The sequence below is a fragment of the Sceloporus undulatus genome, chromosome 4 (genome assembly GCF_019175285.1).
Source record: "Sceloporus undulatus isolate JIND9_A2432 ecotype Alabama chromosome 4, SceUnd_v1.1, whole genome shotgun sequence".
In the NCBI taxonomy this organism is placed as follows: domain Eukaryota; kingdom Metazoa; phylum Chordata; class Lepidosauria; order Squamata; family Phrynosomatidae; genus Sceloporus; species Sceloporus undulatus.
Window position 1 is genome coordinate 201159666 of NC_056525.1, and position 25833 is coordinate 201185498.

The 25833-nt window shown below is 38.5% G+C and overlaps 1 protein-coding gene across 3 annotated transcripts in view; it reads right to left on the minus strand.

Moving 5' to 3' along the window:
- TOX (thymocyte selection associated high mobility group box) overlaps window positions 1-25833 on the minus strand; it is a 326596-nt gene that overhangs the window by 54224 nt on the left and 246539 nt on the right. For 2 of the 3 annotated variants that reach the window (XM_042464587.1, XM_042464589.1), the window contains exons 4-6: window positions 18013-18051; window positions 10259-10537; window positions 1696-1926 (exon numbers count right to left, since the gene is read on the minus strand). In XM_042464587.1, the coding sequence (XP_042320521.1) occupies window positions 1696-1926; window positions 10259-10537; window positions 18013-18051 (549 nt within the window). The remainder of the gene's footprint in view (window positions 1-1695; window positions 1927-10258; window positions 10538-18012; window positions 18052-25833) is intronic. The other variant, XM_042464588.1, reaches the window with a different exon arrangement.

Consider the following 25833-nt stretch of genomic DNA (forward strand, 5'->3'; position numbering starts at 1 on the left):
CCACCCCTTCAGCAACAAGCACACGGTCTCGAGCACACAGTCTCAAAATGGCTGCCAAGCAGCTCCTCTCCTTCTCCTCTCTCTGGCCGAACATTCTTTTCCCACTGTCACCACATCTATGGGGATCCCACATTGGCTATGCTTATGGGAAGTTCATAAGTCATGAGTCACAAATACCTTCATTCATGTGTTCCAGCAACTTGTAATGAGAGGTATATTGTCTCTGAATCTGAAGTTAATATGTAGTCATTATGATTAAGAGTAACTGATATCATTATTCTCTTTCAATTTGTCTGATTCACTTCTAAGGCTATCCAAGGTAGATCCTATGGCTATAGCTTGTGACTTCCAAAGTTTATCTATGTAACAGCATGTAGAAGGACATCCTAAAAGAGGGGAATTCTTCTTTTAAAAAATAAATTCAACCAACCAACCAACCAATTGAAATTACATCTTAAAATGGAGGTGTATCTGGGTTAGCATTAAAAACATGGATGTCTGTAGATCAGAAGTGAGGGAAATATGGCTTGTAGGCCATATGTGGCTGCTGAGTATCCTATTTTGTATCCCATAAATCCCCAAGAAATCCCTGAAGCCAATACTACCTCCAAAATTGCTGAAATTGTATTTTGGTCCACACAAATACTCTAATCACCAAAACGCCCACATGGTGGTTTTGAGTCCTTTAGTTTCTCGCAGCTTCTAAAAAAGCTTTTAAAAATGGCCATGTACTAGCTCAATCCCAGAACCAGAAGTGATGGTTACCCTGGTAATAAGGGTATAACCCATAGGATAGGTGTATGTGTGGGGGCAATGATCCTTTACCCACTGTGCAGCTGTCCACTTCAGTTTAAAGTATGCCAGAACTCTCCTAATGTAACATCTAATGATTATTCTGGGGGCTATGGTTTGTTTAATTCTAATAACTCTTCCAAGCTTTAGGAAAAGGTACCACTATCACTAGATATAGTACAGCATAGAGAACTGGATTATTCTGCCCTTCTAAGCCAGGGTACTGTTCTCAATGATGACATTTTTTATATATCACTGCCATCTTGAGTCCCAAAACTTCATTCTGTTTGGAAAAAGGGTAGGTAAAGCTAAGAGATAAGAATCCAAAATAAGAACACAAATTTACAATTCTCAATAGTTATCCCCCTATTATAACACATTTTCTCTTCTGCTGAGCTCCAAGATAGCATTTATATTTCTATATCGCTTCATACTGAACTAAGCAGTATCTAAGTGGTTTACAACATGTAAGCCAATTGCCCCCAATAAGCCAGTTACCCATTTTACTGACCTAAAAAGGACGGAAGTCTGAGTCAACCTTGGAGCCCCTCAGGATTGACCTCACAAATTTGTGGCTGCAGTACTGGCATTTAATCACAGTGCCACCAGGGCTCCACGGCCCATTTTTGTCAAAAGGCAGACAGTGGGAAACTGTGGTATTACACTCTCTTAGGGTGTCACCCAGTGTGGTCCGCATGCCTCTCACTCCCCTAGTGGTGTATGTGACCAAGATTCATGTTTGTCTATGGAGATGCAGTAAGAGTTCTGAAAAGAACTAGGTTCTGTAGTAAGAGAAATTCCTTAAACACAGTAAATAAAACACCTTTAAACCAATATAAAATAAACTGAAAGTGAAAAGAGAATGAGTAGGCATAAGAGCAAGAGGCAGCCGTATCATCATACCTGCTTTTGTTCTTCTCCCAAGCCATCCCACATGGAAGCTACAATTTTAGAAACTTCACCAAAAGTAGCATTTGGGTTTTGGCCTTTGATGGCGGCTTGAGTGTCTCGGAAAAATAATGCATAGGCAGACACAGGCTTCTGTGGCTCATTAGGGTCTTTCTTCTTCTTCTTCTTGGGAGTTTTGGGTTTCTTTCCCATATCAGAGGCAGGTCTTTTTTCTCCCCCATTGACCTGCAAACATAGAAGAGGCTACGTTACAAAACACAAACACACACACAAACCATTACTGCAAAAGCAAATTAAAATGCCATTTCTTAGTCCATATGCATTGAGTGCTTTGCAGCTGAAAGGGTATTTTAATTATAGTCCTTTTCATAATCCAAATTGTTGGCCTCTTACATGATTTCATCTATAAAATGCATTTTGAGTATTTTAGCTTATATAATTTAATTTTATTATACATTTACATTTTGCTTTTATTTAATTGTTGCATCTAAGTTGTTGGTTTATCGGTTTATCTTTTTCAGGTCTTAGCACTAATGGCATCATGTCACTCAAAAGTGTTTCATAATACACTGTATACCAGCCACTAGTTCAACCACTGAATGAAATCTCTATGGTGCTTTTTCCTAAAAGTTGAATTGTCAGATAAAGGAACAGGAAAGTGTATTATCAAATGACACTGATATGGGGTACAGAATTTCGTATGAATTTCCTACAGCTACAAACAAACAAACAAAAAAACCAGTAATTGGGCAGAGTTCCAACAGAGTGGGAACATGGATGGTGCTGCTAAATGAGACCTCAGTTCTTCCATAAAATTCTTCTTTACCCACTTTATGCTTATTATAGCTATTATTACATAAATCTGGTGAAACTACAGAGAGAAAAAGGCAAGGGCTATCGCTGTTTAAATGTTGTGCTTTAAATCTTCTATATGTAGCCACAAACTGAGGCCTAGTACAGACCGCCGTGAAACAGCGGTCTGCAGGTGCCTGTTTTTATTCTGGAGGGACAGTGCAGCCCCAAAACTGTGCACCATCATTCCCCATTAAAACAAACCCAGAAAAAAACGGGTCCTTTTTGCGCTGCCATAGTTATGTCGCAAGTGTGCCAATGGCACACTTGTGATGTAACTGGTGTGGCATGATGTGTGGATGCTATGCATCTGTAACATCATAATGGTGGCGCTCGTGTACATGGGATGCTGACATTATTGCACCACTGGCACGTATTAGGGTCCCTAACCCTAAAATTGGCACCGGCACATCACTTTTGCGCAGTCTGTACCACACCTGAGTAAAGATTTTTAGTAAGTTTTATAAAGTTATGAGTAAATGATTAATTCAACTGCTTAATCTATAAATGCTTTCCCAAGTTGCAATGACAATGCTGGGGTTTACTCTTAAGGAAATCCTCAGAACTGCAGCTTATTCAGAAATGGCTGGTGTGATGCAGTGCCTTGGCGGCTGGGTGGCTAATATACTTCTTGCTTGCTAAGGCAGTTCTTTCAAGAGATGAGCTGAGGCAAAGTACAGCTGTGGTACTAGTACTTTAAAACATCTATCTAGCTCCTTGTCACCCAGACTATTGGAGAAAAGAAATGTGAATGGATATGGCAGACTCCACTTTCGAAATGGGAGAGAGATCAAAAAGGAATTCAATTAGTCCTGAATTTCCACTTAATGTGTAAAGGGTGCTTTTGGAAAGCATATGAAATTTTTAAAATAGATTTATTTGTTTGATTAATTGAAGAGACTGCAACATAAAACAAATTAATACTAAAAACAGTAACCTTTTCAGTATCACATCTCCTTACAATGTAAGTAGTGATGGAATAAGATAACCTCAACATATAAGTCATAGTACATACTGTGAGGAGCTTAAAACCAGAAAGTATTCAATTGCATTATATTTAGGATACAGTAAAGAGCCTCCAATTCATATAGGCCACTACACTTTCCTGCTAATCTGCCTTTCCTACATTAACATGAACAATATTCATGGACTGATTACTTTAAAAATATTTTAAAACTGCTTTTGATTCCAAAGTCAGTTTATAAGTAAAATTCAAAACAGAATATAAACCACAGTAAAAACCACAATCAAATCCTAAACCATGTAATAGTAAAAAAGCAAGCTGGAACATCCAATTTTTCAAAATCATTTTAAAAACATTTCCAGAATGGAAAAAGTAGAAATTTTCACCCTCAAACTGGCACTTCTGTGGTGACAGATGTCATATTTTCTCAACATTCAAATTGCAATATTTTATCACTGGGAAAATAAAATTATTACTCCTGGTACTGATTCTATTGCTCCTGCAAATGCCATGTTGGGATCTACCATCTAGAAGCAGCAGCAACAAGAACGAAAACAACACTTATTATTGTGACATCTATATTGCTGGGAGTGACACTCCATTCATACATATAAAAAGTGCTCCACTTCATAAATATTTAACATTTTGTAATATCCTAACATTGTCACCACAGTTGTGCTGTATTACTGATTTCCTGAAGTATTCACATCGTTATTAAGCTATGTCTTCTTTACTCAGACAGGGAAACCATTAGAATAGTTATGTGTTTTGCATGCATTTTTGGCAGAAAGGTGAGATATATAATAGGGCCAGGATCCTGTTAGGGGCAAACTGCTCATTGGAGGATATATTCCACTACTTTCACAATGTCCCTGCTTGTGGACATGGGAGAGGAGCAGTGGATGAGAGAGGACTATGTGACTAGTTCCAAATCATCTATTCATTGTCAGTGGGTTTGTGTGTGTGTTGAAGCTAGAAAACTATGGCTGGGGTGGATTGGAAGTTGCTTCTAGGGTAAGTGAACTGGTGGAGCATTAGTATCTTAGCCATAGTAAATATAAACAAACAAACATTCTGTCTTTGGTCAGCATTAAATATCTTTCTTTGATCCTTGCAACACTCATAGACAGGCTATGCCTCCAAAGCAAAGCACAGTCCTATCATTTTTGCAAAGGATATTATTCTGGTTTTGTGGGATCATAAAGACTAGCACTGAGGGGGAAATCCCAGTTCTTAAAATCATCTGGATAAAATCTTTCATAACTCAATTGCTTAGTCCTTTGACTAATTTTAACATATACAAAAGGTTACGTAGGAAAACTACTATTTGATAAACTGAACACTTCTGAAAGATTCTAAATGATCCATTGACTCTGAACTGTTCTTCCACCATACTACACAATAAAGATTCATGAGGGAAATTTTGTTCCTTTAAAAAATATGGAAATTAAAAAGAATTTCATAACTAATAACCTTGAAAATAATGGGGATTATGTTCTGCCTTATGCTTACAACCATTTAGCAGTTACACAGATTTTGCTGCTAACCACCAAAACAGAGACAGATGGGAAATAATTAAAAAAATCCTCATACTTATTCAGCTAAGCATAGACTTGTGCTTCAAAATCCCTAGAGGTGTAGTTAGCTCATGGTAATCCACCTCCTGTCAGGCCTTATTGCTTAATTATAGTGATGTATTTAACTTATTTATCACAAGAAAGCAATAGTCTTTCACTTTAAAAATGTGTGTATTAACCATGTTCCACAAATAATAGATCACAAGGATATACAGTAGAAGATTTAAGACTATCAAATAAGGCACATTGTTGATATCTAAATATCCCCTGAGAAGTTAAGAAATGTCTATAAGCATACTTAAAATAAACTGCAATAGTTTAAAGGCCTTTAATGGTGGTAGGAGAGCTGTTTCATTCACACTATCCCACAATAATCACAATAGTTTAAAATAGATTTTAATCAAGTACCATCTGCATAAGAGACTGAACAAACAACATAAAATTCTACTTAAATCTTACCATATAAAGTAATAATGGTAAAGCCTCTGCCTGCCACATAAACAGAATAGGCTGCTGCAGTGCTTTAGTGATCATGTTTCAGTTAGTTAACATTTGCTGTTTACAGTCCTCTCATTACTCTCTGTTCTCTAAATTCCATGAAATCCTTTCATAAGTGAAATTCAAACAACCATGAAACAAATAGTCATCCATCTAGTTAGGAATACATATTTGTGAACATATAATGCATCTAACATACCACAATTATAAATAGCAATACTAAAACGTATATGTTTAATGAACCAACAGAATGAATTCTTACAAAAAATCTGTACTTCTTCAGAATAGGTAAGCAGTGAAAATATGTGCATGAAAAACAGGAAACTTACATTAACCTCCAGGTGATTTCTCCCAGGAGTTTCCTCCCTTTTTAAAATAGCTTGGGGGATAAGAAGGAACCCAAAGGGATCCTGCAGTAACAATGTGGCCCTTCAGGGTCCCATGGGAGGCAGTTGTCCACAGTTGCTCTAGTCCAATGGTCATATAATCAAACAGGAGTTCCCTAGCATCACTTCTGGCAATCAGACCACCAAGGACTGGTGACACTAAGTCCATCCCATCTAAAAAGTCCAAAAGAGTGCTATGTGGTTGTACTGAAAGCTACAAAGGGATCTAGCAGAAACAATGAACACACTTTCCCAGTACAGCAACAAGTGTTTATTGTCCATTGAAGTGATCACAACACTCCCAAACACACTGTTGTTGACTGTCCTCAAATTTGCCCTGACCCTGTGGATGAGACATCACCCTGTACTCTACTGCTCTGCTTTAAGTCTTTTAAATTCATGCCTGTGACCTCCCTGGTTGACTCTAGCCATCTGGTGTGAGTGGTATCCCTCTCTTTCTGCTGCCCTCCACCTTTCTTAGCATTACTGTCTTTTTGAGTGACTCATGCCTTCTCATGATGTGGTCAAAGTATGACAGCCTCAATTTCATCATCCTCACTTCCAGAGAGAGTTTTGGCTAGATCTGTTCTAGGACCCATTCATATGGTTTTTTTTTTTTGGCTGTTCATGGTATCCTCAGCACTCTTCTCCAGCACCACATTTCAAATGAGTTGATTTTTTTTCTTGTCTGCTTTTTTCACCATCTCTCACATCCATACGTGGTAATGGATGTTTCTTACTTTGGATGATTCTTACTTTAGTGTTCAGTTGTATGTCTTTAATCTTTAGTAGGATCTTGTCTAATTCTTTCATTGGCTGCAGTCCCCATTCTGATCAAAGTTTGATCCTAGATGCAGGAACTCTTTAACTATTTCAGTTTCTTCATTGTCTAGGCTGAATTCATGTATCTCTTCCATGATTATTATTTTTATTTTATTTATGTTCAGCATTAAGTTTGCCTTTGCACTTTCATCTTTGAACTTCTTTAGTAATTGTTCCAATTCTCTGATATTTTCTGCTAGTAATATGGTGCTGTCCACATATTTAAGATAGTTGATCTTCCTTCTTCCTATGTTCACTTCTCATTTTTCCAAGTCTAAGCCTGATCTTCATATGGCCAGACTAGAACAGTCTCTGGTTAGTCATCTTGGCTTCTAGGGAGAGTTCAAGCTTGATTTGCTCTGACACATTTATATCTTATTAGCAGTCCATGGTATCTGTAGAACTCTTGTTTAGCACCACATTTCAAATGAGGTAATTTTCCTCCTATCAGATTTGTTTACTATCCAGTTTTCACAACCATACATTGAAATGATTTTATGTTCTTTAGCTTTACTTTAATTTTTGATATTAGTAGTTCATGGTTTGTGTATCAATTTGCTCCTGGTCTTGTTTCTGCAGAGAGAATAGAGCTTCTTCTTCATGGTTTCTGTGACTCACACCAAGTGGGATTTCTGTGCCTGTGCAGTGCAAATTTTGGAGCTTCCAAAGCTGTAGAGCTAATGTGAAGCTGAAGGCTTTCATGGTCACTGTCCATAGTTTTCTGTGGGTTTTCTGGGCTATGTGGCCATGTTCTGGAAGAATTTATTCCCGACACCTCATCTGCATGAGGCTGAAGATACTAGAAATCTCTGGTCCCCCACCTCTTCCCTGCCCCCCCCAAAAAAAGAATGAAAGAAAAACAAAAAGAAAGGATAAATAAGGATAACTACAAGGAATCAGTACAGATGGCATCAATCACATGGAATGTTCTGTCCCAGGAAGCCTTACAAATCCAATAGTATTATGCATTTTTCATAACTAAAAGGAATCAGTACAGATGGCATCTATCATATGGAATGTTCTGTCCCAGGAAGCCTTACAGATCCCAATAGCATTAAAAGACATAGCTTAGGAGTTTATCACACTAGCGAGATCCCGTGGGAAAACAGGAGTTAAACGCAATATAAAGTACATTAGAATTTAAACAAAACTTGCAAATTTGGGGAGTTTACCACACTGAATTGCTTCTATAATGAAACAATGCGAAACTGCAGTTAAAGCTGAGAAAAGCAACAGCTTTTTACTTTAGGGATGTTAAATGCGGTTTAACTTCGTGTTATTTCACGTTAACTGCGACGCCATGTGATAAACTTCAGGCATTTCCAGGTTTTCTTTGCTTTAAACTGTGTTTAAATTCTGCTTGCCTACAAGATCTCACTAGTGCGATAAACTCCTTAGTCTTTTAGTACTATACTTAGTCTGATTAAATCTTAGAGCACTTTATATAGTGTGCCCGCATCATACGTGGGCGTATTATATGCTGCTTTCAGGATATGCTTAAAAGCAGTATCGCTTCTTCTGGTGCCATATGCCAGAAGAAACAATGGCGTACGTGCCACCGCTAACACACACCACCATGAGCACAAGCCCCATTATAAGCATACATGCCTTTTCTTTTACGCGGTGTGTGTATGTGTCCAGAACGGATCCCCCGTGTAAAAGAAGGGCACACTGTATTGAGAAAAATATTTTTTTAGTGTATGTTTTTGTAGACTTCACTCCATTTCTGATGCATCTAACGAAGTGGACTGGAGGGCCAAAAAAATTCATGCTACAATTTCATTTTCTGAATTAATCTCAAAGGTGCAACAGGATTCCTTTACATCTTTTTTTTTTTACTCTAATAGTATTTGCCTGTAGGCATCTGGCAAAAAAGACTTTAAAAAAAGATCCTTAGAAGCAGAATGTTGTCACTTTGTATCCGTATTACTACTGTGTTCGTTTTGATAAAATTATTTTATTTATTTGTGTATTCCAGTTTTATTTTTATTTACTTTGAATTTATTGATTTTTATTTTGATGTTTATTATTTTAGTGATTTTTGTAAGGAAACCACTTCAAATTCTATGAAGATATAGAGGTAGATATATATAATCCATTAATTTTGAATATTTGAACCAGTGAATCAGATATATTAAATTACTGGAAAGAAATGATCATCATAGTGTATGAAATCAATTTCATTGAAATACAAAATGGGCGAAGATGCTTCATTTACTGAGTCATTATAACACTGAGCTGCTATCAAAAACTTCCAAGAGAAGGAAAGCAAGAACAGCATCACACAAAATCAGGCCAATATGCAAACACTGTGAAAAATTAACATCTGAAAGGAAAATAATGAACTGGTTTATGTTTATGCATTTAATATGCAAATTACTTCCCACTCTGAAAATTAGTACTGAAACTGTCCAAAGGGTTAAATTGTGCAAGTTAAAATTATTTCTAAGGATTGTGTTTTCTGTGAATACTCCTCTTTATAGGTACAATTAATCTAGAATATAGTATAATGTGTTTTCTTAAATACCTGATTAAATACCTGAATTGAGAGGCCCTAAGAACTCATATTCTCAACTTTAGGTGGAATTACACATGGTATCGTTCCAATCCACAAGCCAATTTAATTTAATGGAGCTGATCCCTAAACCCATTCATCTGTCCTAATTTCATATGTTAAGAATCATATGGAATGGTTAAGAAGAGAGCACCCTAAGGATAAAAGGTGTATATATAGAGTGGGGGAGCGAGTATAAATAATATCAAATTGCCATATGGCACTTGGGGTGAGGATGTTGTTTAGGGAGAAAAAGCCTTCACAAATACAAAGCCTCTCTGGTACTTTAGCTAATGCATGCAAGATATGAAATATGCCATTTTGATTTATAAATAGTATCATTCCACTGAAGGAAACATTTACCATACAAGCATATACACTACTTCAATTTCTTTCTGGATGTAAACAGAAACTATGAAAATATATACACTAATTTTGTATGTAGTAGTATTCAAAAACAGTGTCAGTCATTTGCTTCAGCCTAAATAGGGGAAAAAGAAGACCCGAACAATTATCGACCAATCAGCTTGACAATGATACCAGAGAAGGTTCTAAAAGAGATGATTTCTCAGTCAGTCTGTGCATGGGAATCCTGTAACACCTTCGAGACTGAGAAAAAGAAATTTCTAACATAAATCACTTTATCAGACGCATCACACAGCAAATGAAGCAGACTGGACTCCATGAATAATTCTGCTAGAATTTTATTTTTCTCATTTAATCTCAAAGGTTTTATAGGTTTCCCTTGTGTCTTTTAATTTTATATATTAGGAATCATCTACAACAATTAAAAAGAGCATGCCCCCGATAAGTATAAGGCATAGGGAGATTATATACATACTTTAAAAATTATGCACATCTGAATAGAAACCATTAAAAATAGAAGATATAATTTTATTCATACCTTAGAAGTATCATCCCCTTCATCTTCATGAACAGAACTAGATGGTGAAGGAGTTGCAGACTTGCTTCCGGGAGGAGATGGAGAGTTGTGGGGAACATTGTTTCCACTCATATTCAGACCAAGCTGAGCACTTAGTTGTGACTGATTAATGGTAGTCAGTTGACCATGTTGCATCATTCCTGCTTGCCTCATCTCTCCAGGCTGAATCCTTGGTCTCATGGCTGCTATCTGGGGATGGGAACTATATTGAGCGCCTTCTGTATTTCTTAACTCTTGCATCTAAAAGAAAGAAAATTGCAAAGCCATTGGGTATCATTATTACACCACTGTTGAGAAGATCATTTATACTGAAGTGGTTTAAAAATATGTACGGAAAAAATAAAATGTAAAAATCTAATTAACAAGTTTGCAAATGTTTCATTTGACTTTAAAGTAACACTGAACTAGTCAAGAAAAATTGTGCCTAACAGCTTAGTATTTCCATGATAATTTGAAAAAGGGGCAGTCGTTTCATGTATCAGATAATCAAAACTATCCAGAGCTGTGACTGCATACCTAGATGGAAATTTTAAAGGAGTCCGGAATGGACCCCCTGCGTAAACAAAGGGTGCACTGTAGTTTTCAAATAAGGCATGTAGAATTCTTTAGTAGATGGGACTATAATTCCAATATTGATAAAACTGCCTAAAGGGATCTTGGAATTCTCCATATGGAAAAAGCAGAAAGGTACAGATAAACTGATTACATGACAATGCAACTCATTTACCAAAAATCATCATAAATGAAATATGGAAAGGCTCTAATGTTGTGAACTCAACAAATTACTCCCCTATGTTATTTAGGTCACAATGAGTTCTGGTTTTAGTATTTGTTTAGCCGGGGGGGAGGGGAGCAGGGGTGGTAAGATGTGAGAGAGCATTTACTTATCCAGGAGATAGTACACAAGTATCCCATAGGATTTGAATACAGAGAGGTGGCTTAACTTAGCTGGCTTTTTGGGGTTCTTAAACAGAAGCAGCAATAAAGGAATCTTTGTCATGAAGAGGCTACAGTACATAGCTGGTGAGACCTGGCACAAATTACCAACATACCAATTATTCTCCAGGGGGAAGCTAAAATGTTGTGCTGATGCAATATAATCATGTTCATTTTACACTTGTCCCTCTACATTTGCGGCTTTGACTTTTGCAGATCTGATTATTCACGGATTTTATTAATATTCTCTCTCCAGGAATATCTAGGTCCTCCAGCACAACTCTGTGGTCAACTTTAACCAAACATTGCACTGAAGAACCTAGAGATTCTTAGAGAGCACACTCCACCAGGCATTTGTAGCTACCCCAGGGCAATTCTATGGTCAATGTCTGGCAGATGCTGACCACAGAGTTGTACTGCAGGACCTAGAGATTCCTAGCGAGAACACTCCACTAGGTATTTGTAGCTCCTCCAGGGCAATTCAGATGTTGACTACAGAGTTGTACTGGAGGACCTAGAGATTCCTAAAGAGGTGTTCTCTCACTTAAAAATGTAGTATTTTTGTTATTTGCAGTTTTTTCACATTCACAGGGGTCCTGTGCCTCTAACCCCAGAGAATGTAGAGGGACGAGTCTAATTTACACTAACTACTTTATCACACTAGGGGGCAAACAGAATTTAAACAAGGGTTAAATGAGAGTTAAACAGGAAATGCCTGATGTTTATCACACAACATTTTCTGTTTAACTCTTGTTGAAATCCTGTTTGCCCCCTAATGTGATAAAGCAGTACTCACCCTTTCAATTCACAAATGTTCAACAGTTTTATTAACAAGATGTTTATTATTTTAATGATTTTTCTGTAAGGCAACCACTTAAAAGCCCATGAAGATATAGAGGTAAATATATTATAATCCATTAATTTTGAGTATTTGAGCCAGTGAATCAGATATATCAAATTACTGGAAAGAAATTATCATCACAGTATTTGAAATCAATCTCAGTGAAATACAAACATCATGATATACAAGGTGGGAAAGATGCCAAACATCATGGAGAACTGATGATTGTTCAAAACTCAAAACAGAAGCTGTTGGTGCATATACATGTACAGAATGAATCTGCATGACAACAGTGAACCAAGCACCCTGGGTGGTTACGACTGGGCAGCTTGCAATGGGAACAGCAAAGCAAACCATGGAGGTTTACTGTAGTGTCTGGAAGCCAGCAACTTTCCTTCCTTGATCCCCAAAAACAGAGAAAAAACCCAGGACCTGCACTTGGCTTCTTTCTCTGGTTTGCTATGGGGGAACAAACTAGAGAATGAAGGCTGACATGTGCCAGCTGACAAAACATTGGGGGCAAAGCCATGTAGTTGTTTTTATCCACATGCTGAAAGTGGAAGCTGTCATAAAGTGTGGACACACGTGCTACTTAATGATGCTAAACCAGGGAACATCCAGGGTTTCTGGGGATTCCAAGAGTACTATCTTGTGCAAACTAGGGCAATGAAAAGAGGAGAAATGGGGGTGTATGAACCCAAGGGCTACTGTAGCTTAGCTTCAGTTGCAGGAAACCATGACTTTCCTTTCCAGACTAGACCTGAGAGAATCTGGGTGCATCTTAACTGTACAGACACACACACACACACACACACACACACACACACACACAGAGAGAGAGAGAGAGAGAGAGAGAGAGAGAGAACCAAGCACACCATTTCCTTTATTTGTATAATATATCCAAAATGTAACTACAATCAGTTTTTGATTTATATTGTGGTGCAGATAGAGATTATCACACAGAGGAGCAAAGCGGATTTCTCCCATCCTTAACCCATGGTATGATCGGGGAGAAGATTATCCCACTCCAGCACACTTATCCCATTCTTCTCCTGTCTATAAAGAGTAATGGACCCGCCATTTGGTATTAATGAGAGTTTCCATTAATACCAAATGATGGTTCCATTACTCTTTAAGAAGGGAGAAGAATGGGATAAATGTGTGGTGGTGTGATAATCTTGTCCCCGATCACGCGAATACCACGAGTTAAGGATAGGAGCAATCTGCTTTGCTCCCATCTGATGATAGATTGCTCCCATCTGATAATAGATTGAGACACATTTATGGGAGAAGCTGTAGCTAGAAATGGATATGCAGAACTTCATAAAGTGATTTATTTTTCAACCAAATATTTTGACATGGCATCTTTCAATATGAATTATTGCTTTTAAGAGGCTTTTCTATCTAAAATTTACGTCACATATAGTATCAATACCTGAGGTGGGGCAAAGGAGGTAGGATAGACAGGGAAAAGATCAATGTATGCTGTCAACTCCTGGCTTACATCTGAAAAATCTTGAAAAAATATTTCAAGATTGTTTCTGGCTCTCTATTCCTTCCTTTCAAACACTAGCTCCATCCTAATCAAACATATTAGCCTTGAAAGCTATCATTAACTCTGCCTCTAGCAGACAATCTATATCTGAACAGTTGTACCCATAAAACTCTAACTACTCCTTAGCTGTATCGCTTCTGATCCAGCTGTTTCAGTGAATAGCAGTTGGTGAATAAAGAACTTGAATATGGGCAGCCCTGAGGCCTTATTTGCTAATGTTAGTCACCAGCTGCTGCTTTTTGTGGTGTTAGCAGGAGAGGCCTGGAAATGTGCCAGATGCAGCAAGAACTCGAAGAAGCTAGGCATCTCCAAAGCCTTTCCATTTAGCCCTGCCTGTTACCATTTGACCCTGTACACTGGAGGATCTTCTCCTCAAGGCTATTAAAATACATAGCTAGAGTTGAAAGTGTGACAATGAGAGCGCAGATGGTAATTCAACAAAATATTTATCCTGTTATCTGTTCTACAAGACCCTTTTGATAGATGCCAAGCACACTATCACATTGCCTTTCTGATACAAAAAGGAGACTGCAAGGACAAACTAAAGTTGAGTTTTGTTTAAATAACTGACAGTGATCTATCAATCAACACAATCATCTCCTGTTTTCTGCAGTTGCAAAACAGTGCCAACAGAGCAGAGGATGGAACTGTGTGACCCCTCTGCTGCTTTTAAAAGTGCAACTTCCAGCATCCCATAGCATCAGAAATTCTAGCTGGGGCTGGTAGGGAGTATAGTCCAACATCGTTTCCATCCCTGCAATATAATATGCAAATATGCAGAGTCAATATTGCACAAATATTTTCAGGGCTCAAAACCAGTTTGCAATACTTTATTTAAAAGCTAATTGATAGCATCTATGCATATTGAAAAGATTACCACAATTAGCTAGGAGACAGAAGGGGGAAGTGACATGGATGAAGAGTGTAAAGGAAAGAAATATACATAAAAACATTATGCTTTCAATTTAATATTATAGTGCGCCCATGCTGTATGCAGGCTCACCATACGTGGACTTGAAGTCATGTGGACAGTGAGCCCTAATAGGTGAATGTGGCACGAACCACACTGCGCAGGGGCACACCCCATTCAAATGAATGGGGCTTGATCATACACATAATTTGCCTTACGCTGGGTGGTGGAGGTGGTTCCGGAACAGATCCCCTGCATAAGGCAAGGGTGGATTGTATGAAGATTGAGTCTCTCTTATCAGAAATGCTTGAGACCAGAAGAGTTTTGGATTTTAGAATATTTACCTATGTTGTTCCCCCAAGTAGTTTATGACCTGTGGTGACCCTAAAAAGTGAACCTATCATAACTAGTTTGTTCAGATGGGTTTGCTGTTGCCATCCTTTGAAGCTGAGAGTGTGTGACTTGCTCAGAGTCACCTTGTGGGTTTCTCTAGGTGAGCAGGGATTCACACCCTGGTCTCCAGAGTCATTGTCCAAGGCTCAAACCACTACACCATGCCAACTCTCAAAACAGGTACACCTGAGTCTAGCCAGATTAGTCAATCAACCCATTGGAGATTATCAGACCAAGGACAGGATGGGGTTGGGAGCAAAGCAGATTGCTCTCTTGTCCTTTTCCCATCCTTGTCCCAATTATGCGAAAGCTTTTCAGACACGTTATCCTGTCATTGAAGTGGAATTGTATTAACGTGAACTCCCATTAATACAAAATGCCACGACAATTTCACTTCAATGATGGAACAATGACAGGGTAAGCACGATGTCATCTGAAAGCCTTTCGCGTGGTTGTGGTCAATTGTGCTTTCCAGATGGGACAACGTCTGGATAAGCAAGACGTCATGTGAAAGTCCTTCCCGTGATCACACAGGAAGGACAGGACAAGGATAGGAGAAGGATGGGACATCCCCCATGTGATAATCTCCATCAAGCCAAGAGAGAATCTATGGGGAGACAGCTCAGTGCCACTATTTCAACCACCCCTGTGGATAATTTTGGATTTTTGAGTATTTTGGGATTCTGGATAAGGGATATTCAACCTGTAAAATGGGCTAGGCATAAGGATAACTATATAATTTTAAATCCAAAGTTACAAATATGCTTTCACATCTGAATTAGCTAAAGTAACAACTGGTGAGGTAATTTGCTTTGGAGAGGGTGTTTCCACCACTATTGAGAAATGTATATATACAACTCTTTATGGGAGCATTTTTATTCAGGCTAGAACCATGAGTGAGAGTGCAAGGAGCCCTTGGTAGTGCAGTGGTTAAGTGTCAGTACTGTAGTCACAAGGTTGTGAGTTCGATCCCAGGCAGGGCTCCAGGGCCCACTCAACCTTGCATCCTTTTGTAGGTTGGAAAAATGAGTATCCAGCTTATCATAGAATTATAGAATCATAGAGTTGGGAGAGACCACAAGGGCCATCCAGTCCAACCTCCTGCCATGCAGCAACTGAATGCACCCCCGACAGATGGCCATCCAGCCTATATTTAAAGACCTCCAATGGAGACTCCACCATTCTCCATGGGAGTGTGTTCCATTGTCGAACAGCTCTTACTGTCAGGAAGTTCCTCCTAATGTTGAGCTGGAATCTGTGTTCCTGGAGCTTGCATCCATTGTTTTGTGTTCTAGTCTCTGGAGCAGCAGAAAACAAGCTTGCTCCATCCTCAATGTGACACCCCTTCAAATACTTAAAGAGGGAGTATCATATCACCCCTTAATGGTCGCTTCTTCAGGCTAAACATGCTCAGCTCCCTAAGTCTTTCCTATAAGGCATGGTTTCCAGATCCCTCACCATTTTAGTCACCCTCCTCTGGACACGCTCCAATTTGTCGACATCCTTTTTGAACTGTGGTGCTCAGAACTGTACACAGTACTCCAGGTGAGGCCTGACCAAGGCCGAATAGAATGGCACTATTACTTCCCTTGTTCTAGACACTATACTTCTATTCTTCTAAAGTATTTCTGTACTACCTCTTTACTTATCTTGTGCTGCATGTCCCCTATTGTGTCCTCTGCTCCATTTTCCTCAGGTTGAGCACCCTTTTCCTTTTGTGAGAAGACTGAGACAAAGAAGGTGTTGAGTAATTCTGCCTTTTCTCTGTCCCCTGTTAGCATTTCACCATCTTCTCCACATAGTGGCCCTACCATTTCCTTCTTCTTCTTTTTGCTGTGAACATACCTCAAAAGACCCTTTTATTGTTCTTAACCTCTCCAGTAAGCCTGAGCTCATTCTGCACTTTAGCTTTTCTGACTTCCCTACACATGCTTGCTATTTGTTTAAATTCTTCTTTGGCAATTTCCCCCCTTTCCCCATTTCTTTTAAATGCCCAGTTTAAAATTTAGCTCCTTTGAAAGTTCTTTAGTCATCCATCCTGGTTTCTTGAGACATCTCCTAGCTTGTTGGAGGCAATTGGCATATACATTGTAAACTGCTTAGGGAGTGCTAGTTCACTGATAAGCAGTATAAAAATGTACTTGCTATTGTTATTGCTATTAATGTACAACAATATATGAAGATGCCTTAGACAGACAGATCACTAGTCTGTCTAGCTCATTATTGTTTATACTAGCTCCAGCTTAACAAGGGTTCTTAGTGTTACGTTGTTCTGGTTGGCTAAAATGATAAAATAAGGAGAAAGGCAAGATAAAAAAAGACATAGGGCTACACAAATGACATTTTCAAAGAGTATGAATGATGAATTAGGTTTTAACAACTCATCTAGGTTACATTAATTATGCTACATTTTTAGATATTTTTAGATATATAGATGGTTTCAGTAGCTTGAAGAGCCAGTGTGGTGTAGTGGTTTTAGAGTTGCACTATGACTTTGGAGATCAGGATTTGATTTCCCACTCACCCATGAAACCCATTGGGTGATCTTGGGCAAGTCACATGCTTTCAGCTACAGAGGATGGAAAAGGAAACTCCTCTCTAAACAAATCTTGCCAAGAAAACCCCATGATAGATTTGCCTTAGGTTTGCCATAAGTCAGAAATGACTTGAAGGTACACAACAACAATAAGCATGAAGTCAAAGGGCTCTTCCAGTGATTCACATGTTAGGGGACCATCCAGAATGAAAATGTGGCTGTAATTTGTGGCTGTAGAGTTGATGTAGTTTGTGGCTGTAACAGAAGGGGGAAACCAGTAGAAATTGGGAATGCAAATGGAATGCTCTGAAGTATTTTTCAATTTCCACACAGCCACACTTGGACCCAAGTCCATGGCTCTAATACAGGTAAAGATAATTCATATTAAAATCTGGTAAACCTCTGATTTAAACAGGAACTGCTAATCTTCACTGAATCAGACCCATGTTTACATACTTGGAATTCACGTGTTAAAGAGCAAATAAAATTAACACCTTCCTATGTTCAAGGAAGAAGACAGATAAAATATAAAAACAAAGCTCACAGCAAATTCTTCAGCTGCCATGTGAGTCCAGTTTTGCAACTGAAATAAAAGACATGAATATCAGTGAATTAAAAACTGGCCCAGTCATTAGCTTCATATAGGCTATCCGCAATTATATATCAATGCTACATAAATATCCAATAAAACATTTGTCTAACCCTAATTAACACTGTAAAAGAGACCACTTAAACATGCAGATACTGTATGTTCCACAGATGCATGTTGGCATCACACAGTGTTTAGTAACACAATGGAGGGGAGCAGCTTTTCAGCACCGGGAAGAAATTCTCAAATCTTGCAGAATTATTTTTTCCCTCCAGACCTTAACTATGGAAAGGAAAAAAACACATTTGGACTGAATTCAGTGAAGCTTTTCCGAGAATGCTGCGCCTTCATCCCAGTTCTTCATCCCAATTCTCCAACCCAGTTCTCCAAGAATCAAACTAAATTGAAGACATTTGTCTATATTAAAAAAGAAATATGCATGAAAAGTATACAATTTTGTAGCAATACCACAACCATCCCTGCCACTGAATTCTCATTTCCCTTTGTGTGAAGGTCATGTTGTTTGGAAGGATGCTCATGACCTTTCAACTCCTAGTAGCAATGAGTGGAACCTGGGACTGAATTTAGAAATTCAGCCACTTATTACTGTAAATGGAGAGCAGTTATAAAAGAATAATTCAAAAGAATGAAAGCAGAAAATGTTTACATTATGATGTGTACACTGAAGAAGTGATGCAACCAAGCCAGACAGAGGAAAGGTGCACTTTTTAAAACCTCAACTGAATCTAAATTTTGAGTATGTGCTCTACAGGAAATTTCCAGAAACAATAAATATTCATAGGAACTTTTCTGTTTCAAAACACACAGCATTTTCATATTCTTGTCTGCATGAAGAAAAAAATAAAGTTTAATTATATACTAATCTTTCAATCAATAAATAGATATTATTGACGACTGCAATTCTAAGAGTTATCTGAACTGGTTAGAGATAAAAACAAACAAACAAAAGCCTTCAGTTGTTGTTTTCTATTATTAACTATGGGTCCTGTTCTAGTGAAAGAAGCCATCTTAAGTAGTCTTCCGTCATATCAGCTCTTGTAAGTGACCTTAAGCTCCTTTAAAACAATTAAATATTCAAATGTTAATGGCAGATTTTTTGAGCATGATCATATAATGACATAAATGTACTAGCATTACATTTCTTGGTATACACTTCATTTTCTTAATATTAACAATCTCTTCTACTTGATGTGTTAATAACCTCTGAGGCACATAGGGCCATGGTCTCAAAACTAATCATGAAAAAACCCACTGACTGCTATTCACTCTAATATAATAACCCTTTATTTAAAACAACCTACAATAAATTTCATTATAAGAAGTTATTAAAAGGGTTAAAACCTATTAAATGTCAAAGAATTTTCCTGACTCAAACTTCCAATAAAGGAAGAGAATGGGCTTTCTTACTGAATTATTTAAATCTTTACTGACTGTGCACTGAACCATTAAATTAGAAAAGTGTTATTAGAAGTGTTCTCTGGTTTTTATAAAAGTTGTAGCCTGGAATGTATCAAACCACAGCTTTTAACTTGAGCAGTTAAAGAAATAGGTTTTTAATCCCAAATACATGACTTTCCTTGATATAAAAAGGGGTCATAATTAAAAGTCTGGCCTGCAAGTTGAAGATAATAAAACTATTATTATAGAAGCATGCATGTTCATTTAGTATACTTTTCATGCATGTTTCTCTTTTAATATGGACAAATGTCTTCAATTTAGTTTGATCTTGGAGAGTCAACTCATTTGGTCCTTCTCATCAAACAATGAAGTTTTTAATTGTGACTCATTTTAAAGAATAAATGGTGAATCAGTTTTAAAAATCTTTTTCAATGTATCTAATTCTAACAGGATTTATAGCAGCTGCAGGTTAACCAGAGAACTAGGACTAGAATAAGTGATCTTATGTCCTAGCACACTTGCCTTTATCAACACCTTGCAATTAAATGTAATTTAAGCATGAATTATTTAAATGCCTAATTTAAACAAAAGAAGACAAAGAACAATGTTTCTTACTGTTAAACAATTCAGAACTCCTGAATCAGCAGAATTTTGACATGGATTATGCTGCCATATCAGATTGACTTCAAACAGTACAGTAGCCACAGGGAAAATACTTATACATGCTTATGGTATGTGTTTTCTTAAAATTTAAAAGACTTGGCATCACATGGTAGGATCAATCATGCAAGCTCATTCTTGCATTCAAGAAGCAAGATGACTTGATCGCTTCAGTGACAAGTTTATAAACGTTATAAAAACAAAAAGCGGTTGCCCGACTCGGCAGGCTGACCGCTTTGCCGCTAGACGCAGCGAACGACTGCAAGCCCCAGAGTGCTCTGGGGCTTGCCCCAGCTCCCTATTGGTGCGCGGGGTGAAAGGGAGGCCCTTCCGCCCTGCGATGCTCTGGGAGCTGGGCTCGGTGACCGGGAGTTCCGGTCCTCCAGGGCAGATGATTGGTTCAGCTGCCCTGGAGGAGGAGTCTCCTGGTCAGGTGGTACTGAGGGCGGGGCTTAGGCCTATATAGGCCGTGCTGCCTGTTCTGGATATGAAATGCTGACTCTGAAAGTAAAAAGCCTTTGCATTGCCTGTGAGATTTACAAAATTGTCTACGTCTCGGGGGAGCGGGGGGAGGGAGCTAAATTCAGTCAGTCAATGTTTGGTTTGCATTGATTTCCCTGAAGGAAAACTGATTGGTAATCAAATGACGAACAAAATAGTGGCATTGGAACAACATTCTGGGTTTTTTTTGATATTGCCCATTTGATTCCTTATAGCAATACATCTAGTTTGAAGTTAGTACTTAGAGACAGATTAGAACTATATTGGTTGTGAACAAAGAGATAATTTCCCATGGATCTGAATCCCACAGCCACCTGCAACATGATAATCATGTGTGTGTTATCTACCACTGGTTGTATTGCTGAGGTTTGTATATGTAAAGTTTTCATGATCTCCTTTCTATGTTATTATTATGTTTTATTTTTTTATGTTACCCATCTACCAATATGGTCCTTGACAAGTTCATTCCATTATTATTTCTATCTCGCCTGTTTCCCAGTTCGGTTGTTAAAACATAAATAAAATACAACTAGAACAATGATATTAAAGAGTAATTAAAAACAAGAAGGGGAAGGAAAGAAGTACATTATTACTTCTTCAAAGAAAAATGCCTGCTGCAGTAGTAGCTAGTAAGACTATACTACGGTGTGAAGATCCGTGAGGAAGCCAACTTGGAGGGATTCCCACAAGTATGGAAGAGCTACTTCCTTTGTGAACTTGTTATAGCTGAGCATGGACTTAGTTATATTTGCACAAATTAAGTCAATGAAGCATGAACAACATGCTTGTTTGTAGTTCTGTGGCTATGTATAATAAATAGCCTAGAAGACTAACAGAGGATTGGCTCATTCGCCTATGCAAAATATCTTAAAGGGCTTTTAAGTGGCATGTTGCTGCTAACCTGACTGTTTGACTATAATATTGATCACAAGTGACCAAATAGTGATAGAGAAACTGCAAACAGGTACAGATTACCTGACCAAAGCAACCCCTCCGTTTAAAGCGATAGGGGTGGGAACCACACCTGTTTCAAACTTACCAACATACCTATGGACTAAGAAAACCCCATACCGGTAGATCACAAAACTTGAGCCGTTAGGCATATGAGGTATACAGTGGGTCTGCATCATTGGTGAGCTAGCAATCTACTGATTGGAATATCTGTGGCTCACCATACTCCATATTATTATCTGCTCCATATTACTCGCATGGCAGCCATACGCATGCACACCTGACATGATGTAAGCATGCCACCACCCATTGAATTTGGGCACACACTCCATGTGTTTTCCCCATCTCGAGGGGCCCTTGGAACCAAAATCCCACCGATAGAAAAGGTGCCACTGTACAACCCTTTCAATGGTCTGAACCTAAATCATACGTTCCTTGCTTTGAGTCTAAAAATAGACTAGAGAAAACAACAGAGCGGTAGCAAATAGGAGGCAGGAGGAATAAGGAAGAATGTGTAATTAATTCAGGTGAAGGTACTTTGTCTCAGCCATTAGCAGACTTTGGAATTAGAAGGATGTTCCAAAGACTTCCTTAATAAGTGAGGGAATGTTTGGAAGGAGGAACAAAGGGAAAGAGTTGATGAAAGATAATCAGGTATATGGATGGGCTAGAAAAAAGTGAGGTTGTGTCTTTTCTATTCTGGACATACCTGAGTGTGCTTGGGACAGGGAGAACTTTGTGTCCGTGGTGATGCTTTGCAGCACGTGGTGTTGCCATAGTGACTTGACCCTGGGAGTCTCCCCATGGTCCAGCTGGATTTTTTGTTTGTTTGTGTTAAATTAATTTTAACATATGGGTAGCACGCGTTGGTTTTTATCTTAACACTCTTACACTTTTAAACACATGACTTTATTAAAAAAAAACCTATAGATGTGAGCTTTCATTTAAGACTGAGAAGTGGGATCAATTATACATGGATAACAAGCACTCTAGAGTAAAGTACTGCTTCTGAGCACCGTGTGTGTTTCTTTGCTTCTTCATGATTTTAACCTATATACTCGCTGCCACTCTTGTTGTAAAAAAGCTATCCAGTTAACAGCTAGGTTTTGCTTTATTTTGATTCTGAATTGCTTTCTCCATTTCTTTTATTACTCCAAATAAGCCAGTGTTTTTAAAAGACATAATACAGTGGTGTCAGTTGAGATCCCACAATAATATGTGGGCATTCCAGAGATAATAGCTGTGTTCATCTGGAAAAACTGTATTCCAAGGATCTGTAGCACCTTTGGGAGACTGAGCAAAAGACATTGTAGCCTAAGCTTTCGTAGACTTGATCTACTTCTCAGATGCATGGAAAGCATATGAAGCTTAAGCTATCTACAAACATTAATGTTGGCACGTTTTCTTTTTTTAACCTCCTGCCTTGGCAGTTGTTTTCTGCCTGTTCATGCTTATGTTCAAGTGATTTTAATAATATATTTTTATGTTAAGTTTCCAGTTTTAGTCTATAAGCTCCTTGAGGGTCAAGAAAGGACAGAATGAAAATGATAAGAAGTGGATGATGATGATGATGATGATGATGATGATGATGATGATGATGATTTCTTGTACTCAGAGATTTTCACATGGGAACATTCACACTTACTTTTTTGTCCCAAGGAGATCTGGATATCACAGTGTTGGTACCGGATTGACGTTTCCACTACGTTTCCTGTTCCTGAATCTCTCTGGTGCATTTTAACTGTTGCCATTCAATCAATTTAAAAAGGAGCACCTCCTTTCCAGAATGATGCGGTGCGATCCAGATTGTTCGGTAGTGTACTCACACTACCAAAGATCTGGATCATTGCAGTACCAAAAAAAAGTGGTCTAAGGACTCCGTATCAAATACACTGGGTTAGCGGTTTTTCCATGCCCCTCCCTCAATTGGCACCAGGTGCATTGGGGCCAGTGAGATTGTTGCAGAAATACTCCAGTTTCATACTGTGTTATTTCTGTAGTGTGCCTGAGCCCTTAAAAACCCACTGGGTGACTGGTACAATCATACTTTCTCAAAGGAGAGCAAAGGCACCCCCCCAAAAAAAAAAGAAACAACCATCTTGTCAAGAAAACCTTGATAATTATCCTCTTGTATTTGTATTTGCCATTATATATTGGAATTCTCTCCTTTCTTGAAGATTGCATTCGGTTTTTTTCTGAATAATACAAAATCAACTAATTAAGTTTTTTTCCTGTTTTTAATATACAATATTTGAATAGGTGTTACTGTTAGTCTCATAATTATCCTGCAGAGATACTAAGTAGACCAAAGTTGTAAATAAACAGTACAGGAGAAAAGGTACTTATTACCATATCATTAAACCCTTTTGTCCCCAGAGCAAATTATCATCGCTTACTAGAAGCATCTTGCCTTATAATTATACATATATGAAAGTGACAAAGGCACATAGGTCGTGGGGTGCTGAGGATCTCATTCATATTGCCAGAAGCTGCAATCAGAAAATTGCTGTGTCTCACATCACAAGGCTTATGTTATTGCTTTTATTTCAATATTGTTCTCAATCAATAATTATTAGTAAGTGGATTTCTGATGTTAGTGTGCTGATTTTTCATCCAGAGTATGCTGGGCTTGAATGTTGCAAGTCTTGAGTTTATATATTTATTTACATCTTTTGTAAATCAATCAGTTAACAGTGTCCTTTGAGCATAGAATTCATAAAAAAAATCAACAAGAATCCTCTCAGTAAAATGGAATAAAAACTAAATAATAAATCAGGGTGTATCTACACTGTAGAAGTAATGCAGTTTGACACCATTTTGACTGCCATGGCTCTGTCCCAAAAATCTTGGTGTTTTAGTTTTGTGAGGCACCAGCATTATTTGGCAGAGAAGGCTAAAGCCATCCTATCTACAGTGTAGAGTGCACTCTCATTTAAACTATTTTAAAAAGATTTTTAGTGGACAAGATTAAAAATGTTGGGAAAGCAAAAATGGTATTCACTCAGCATCCTAAAGATATTACTGTGGGTGCCAGGGGAGCCCTCTGGGTAGGATTTCCCCAAGCACAGTATCACCATTTTCAAGGCTTTGCCTTCCTGGGTGGGAGCAACCTGAGGTTAACCTCAGAAGAAAATTTTCAGGTCCAAGTGGCAACAGTTGTTGTAGTGTAGTTATGTTATTAAACAGAATGAACTCAAGTAGCTAATTTCAAACTCACAGTGAAAGGTATGATCTGACTCTAACTCATGGTCATAATTTTGTTGAGCTGATTGGATGGTGTAACTGTAGCAAATTAAATAACCAAGAGCCTTATCACATAACAAAAGTAAGCCAACAAGCAGTGAAAGAAAGCAGCTACTATTGTAGCACTTCAATTCTCCTTTCAGAGGAAAGTAATTGTAAAAAACATGCCTTTTGCCAAACGGATTTTTCCAGCACAACAAAAGACACACTTTTATGACCGTCTACTTGGGAAGAGAATGGAAGTGCTTCAAGAGATGCAGAGAGGTAAGCAGAAAGCCACTTCTTCCACCTGCATGTTAGCTTACTTTTGTCATGTGATAAGCCTCTGATGAAAAGCACATTTAACATGGTTTTATACACCACCCCTCCATTTCTTCTTTGTCTTATCCTAGCATATGTTTTTTTGTTTTTGCCAGCGCCAGCATCATTTTTCTCTCTATTTAAATATATTAGGATTGCAAAACAGAGCTTCAGAACCATTTGTCTATGTTTTAGTCCATGTTGCCTCGATGCTGCTGCCAATAACCACAGGAGGACCGTGCTGGAGGAAAGCCACAACTTTATTAAGCAAACCATTGGTAGGGTTGGACACAAAGCATGAGGTCAGGATCTGCGAAAATAACAACCCCACGTTTGTCTGATTAACCCACAACCTGGCACCCACCAGGCATTGGGATGACCTAGGGCTAAGCAACACCGTATGACCGCATCTCTGCTATGCGTTCACATATTCGCTAAGCCCTAGTCACGGGAGGCGCTCTCGCGTTATGGCCCCCACACTGGCCATACGCTGCCCTATTCGCCCCGGGTCCCGACTGACTCCCAAACCAGAGCTCCGTAGCCCTGGTACCACACCGTGCAGATCCTGGCCTATTGCTCCGCCCCAAAGTTGTGACAAAAAACCCCAACCCAAGCGGTGGGTGGGTGGGAGAAGTCTCAGCTCCTCCTCCCTTCCTGCTTGGCTCCTAAACCATCCGGAGCCAAGCGCGATGAGGGCCGGGG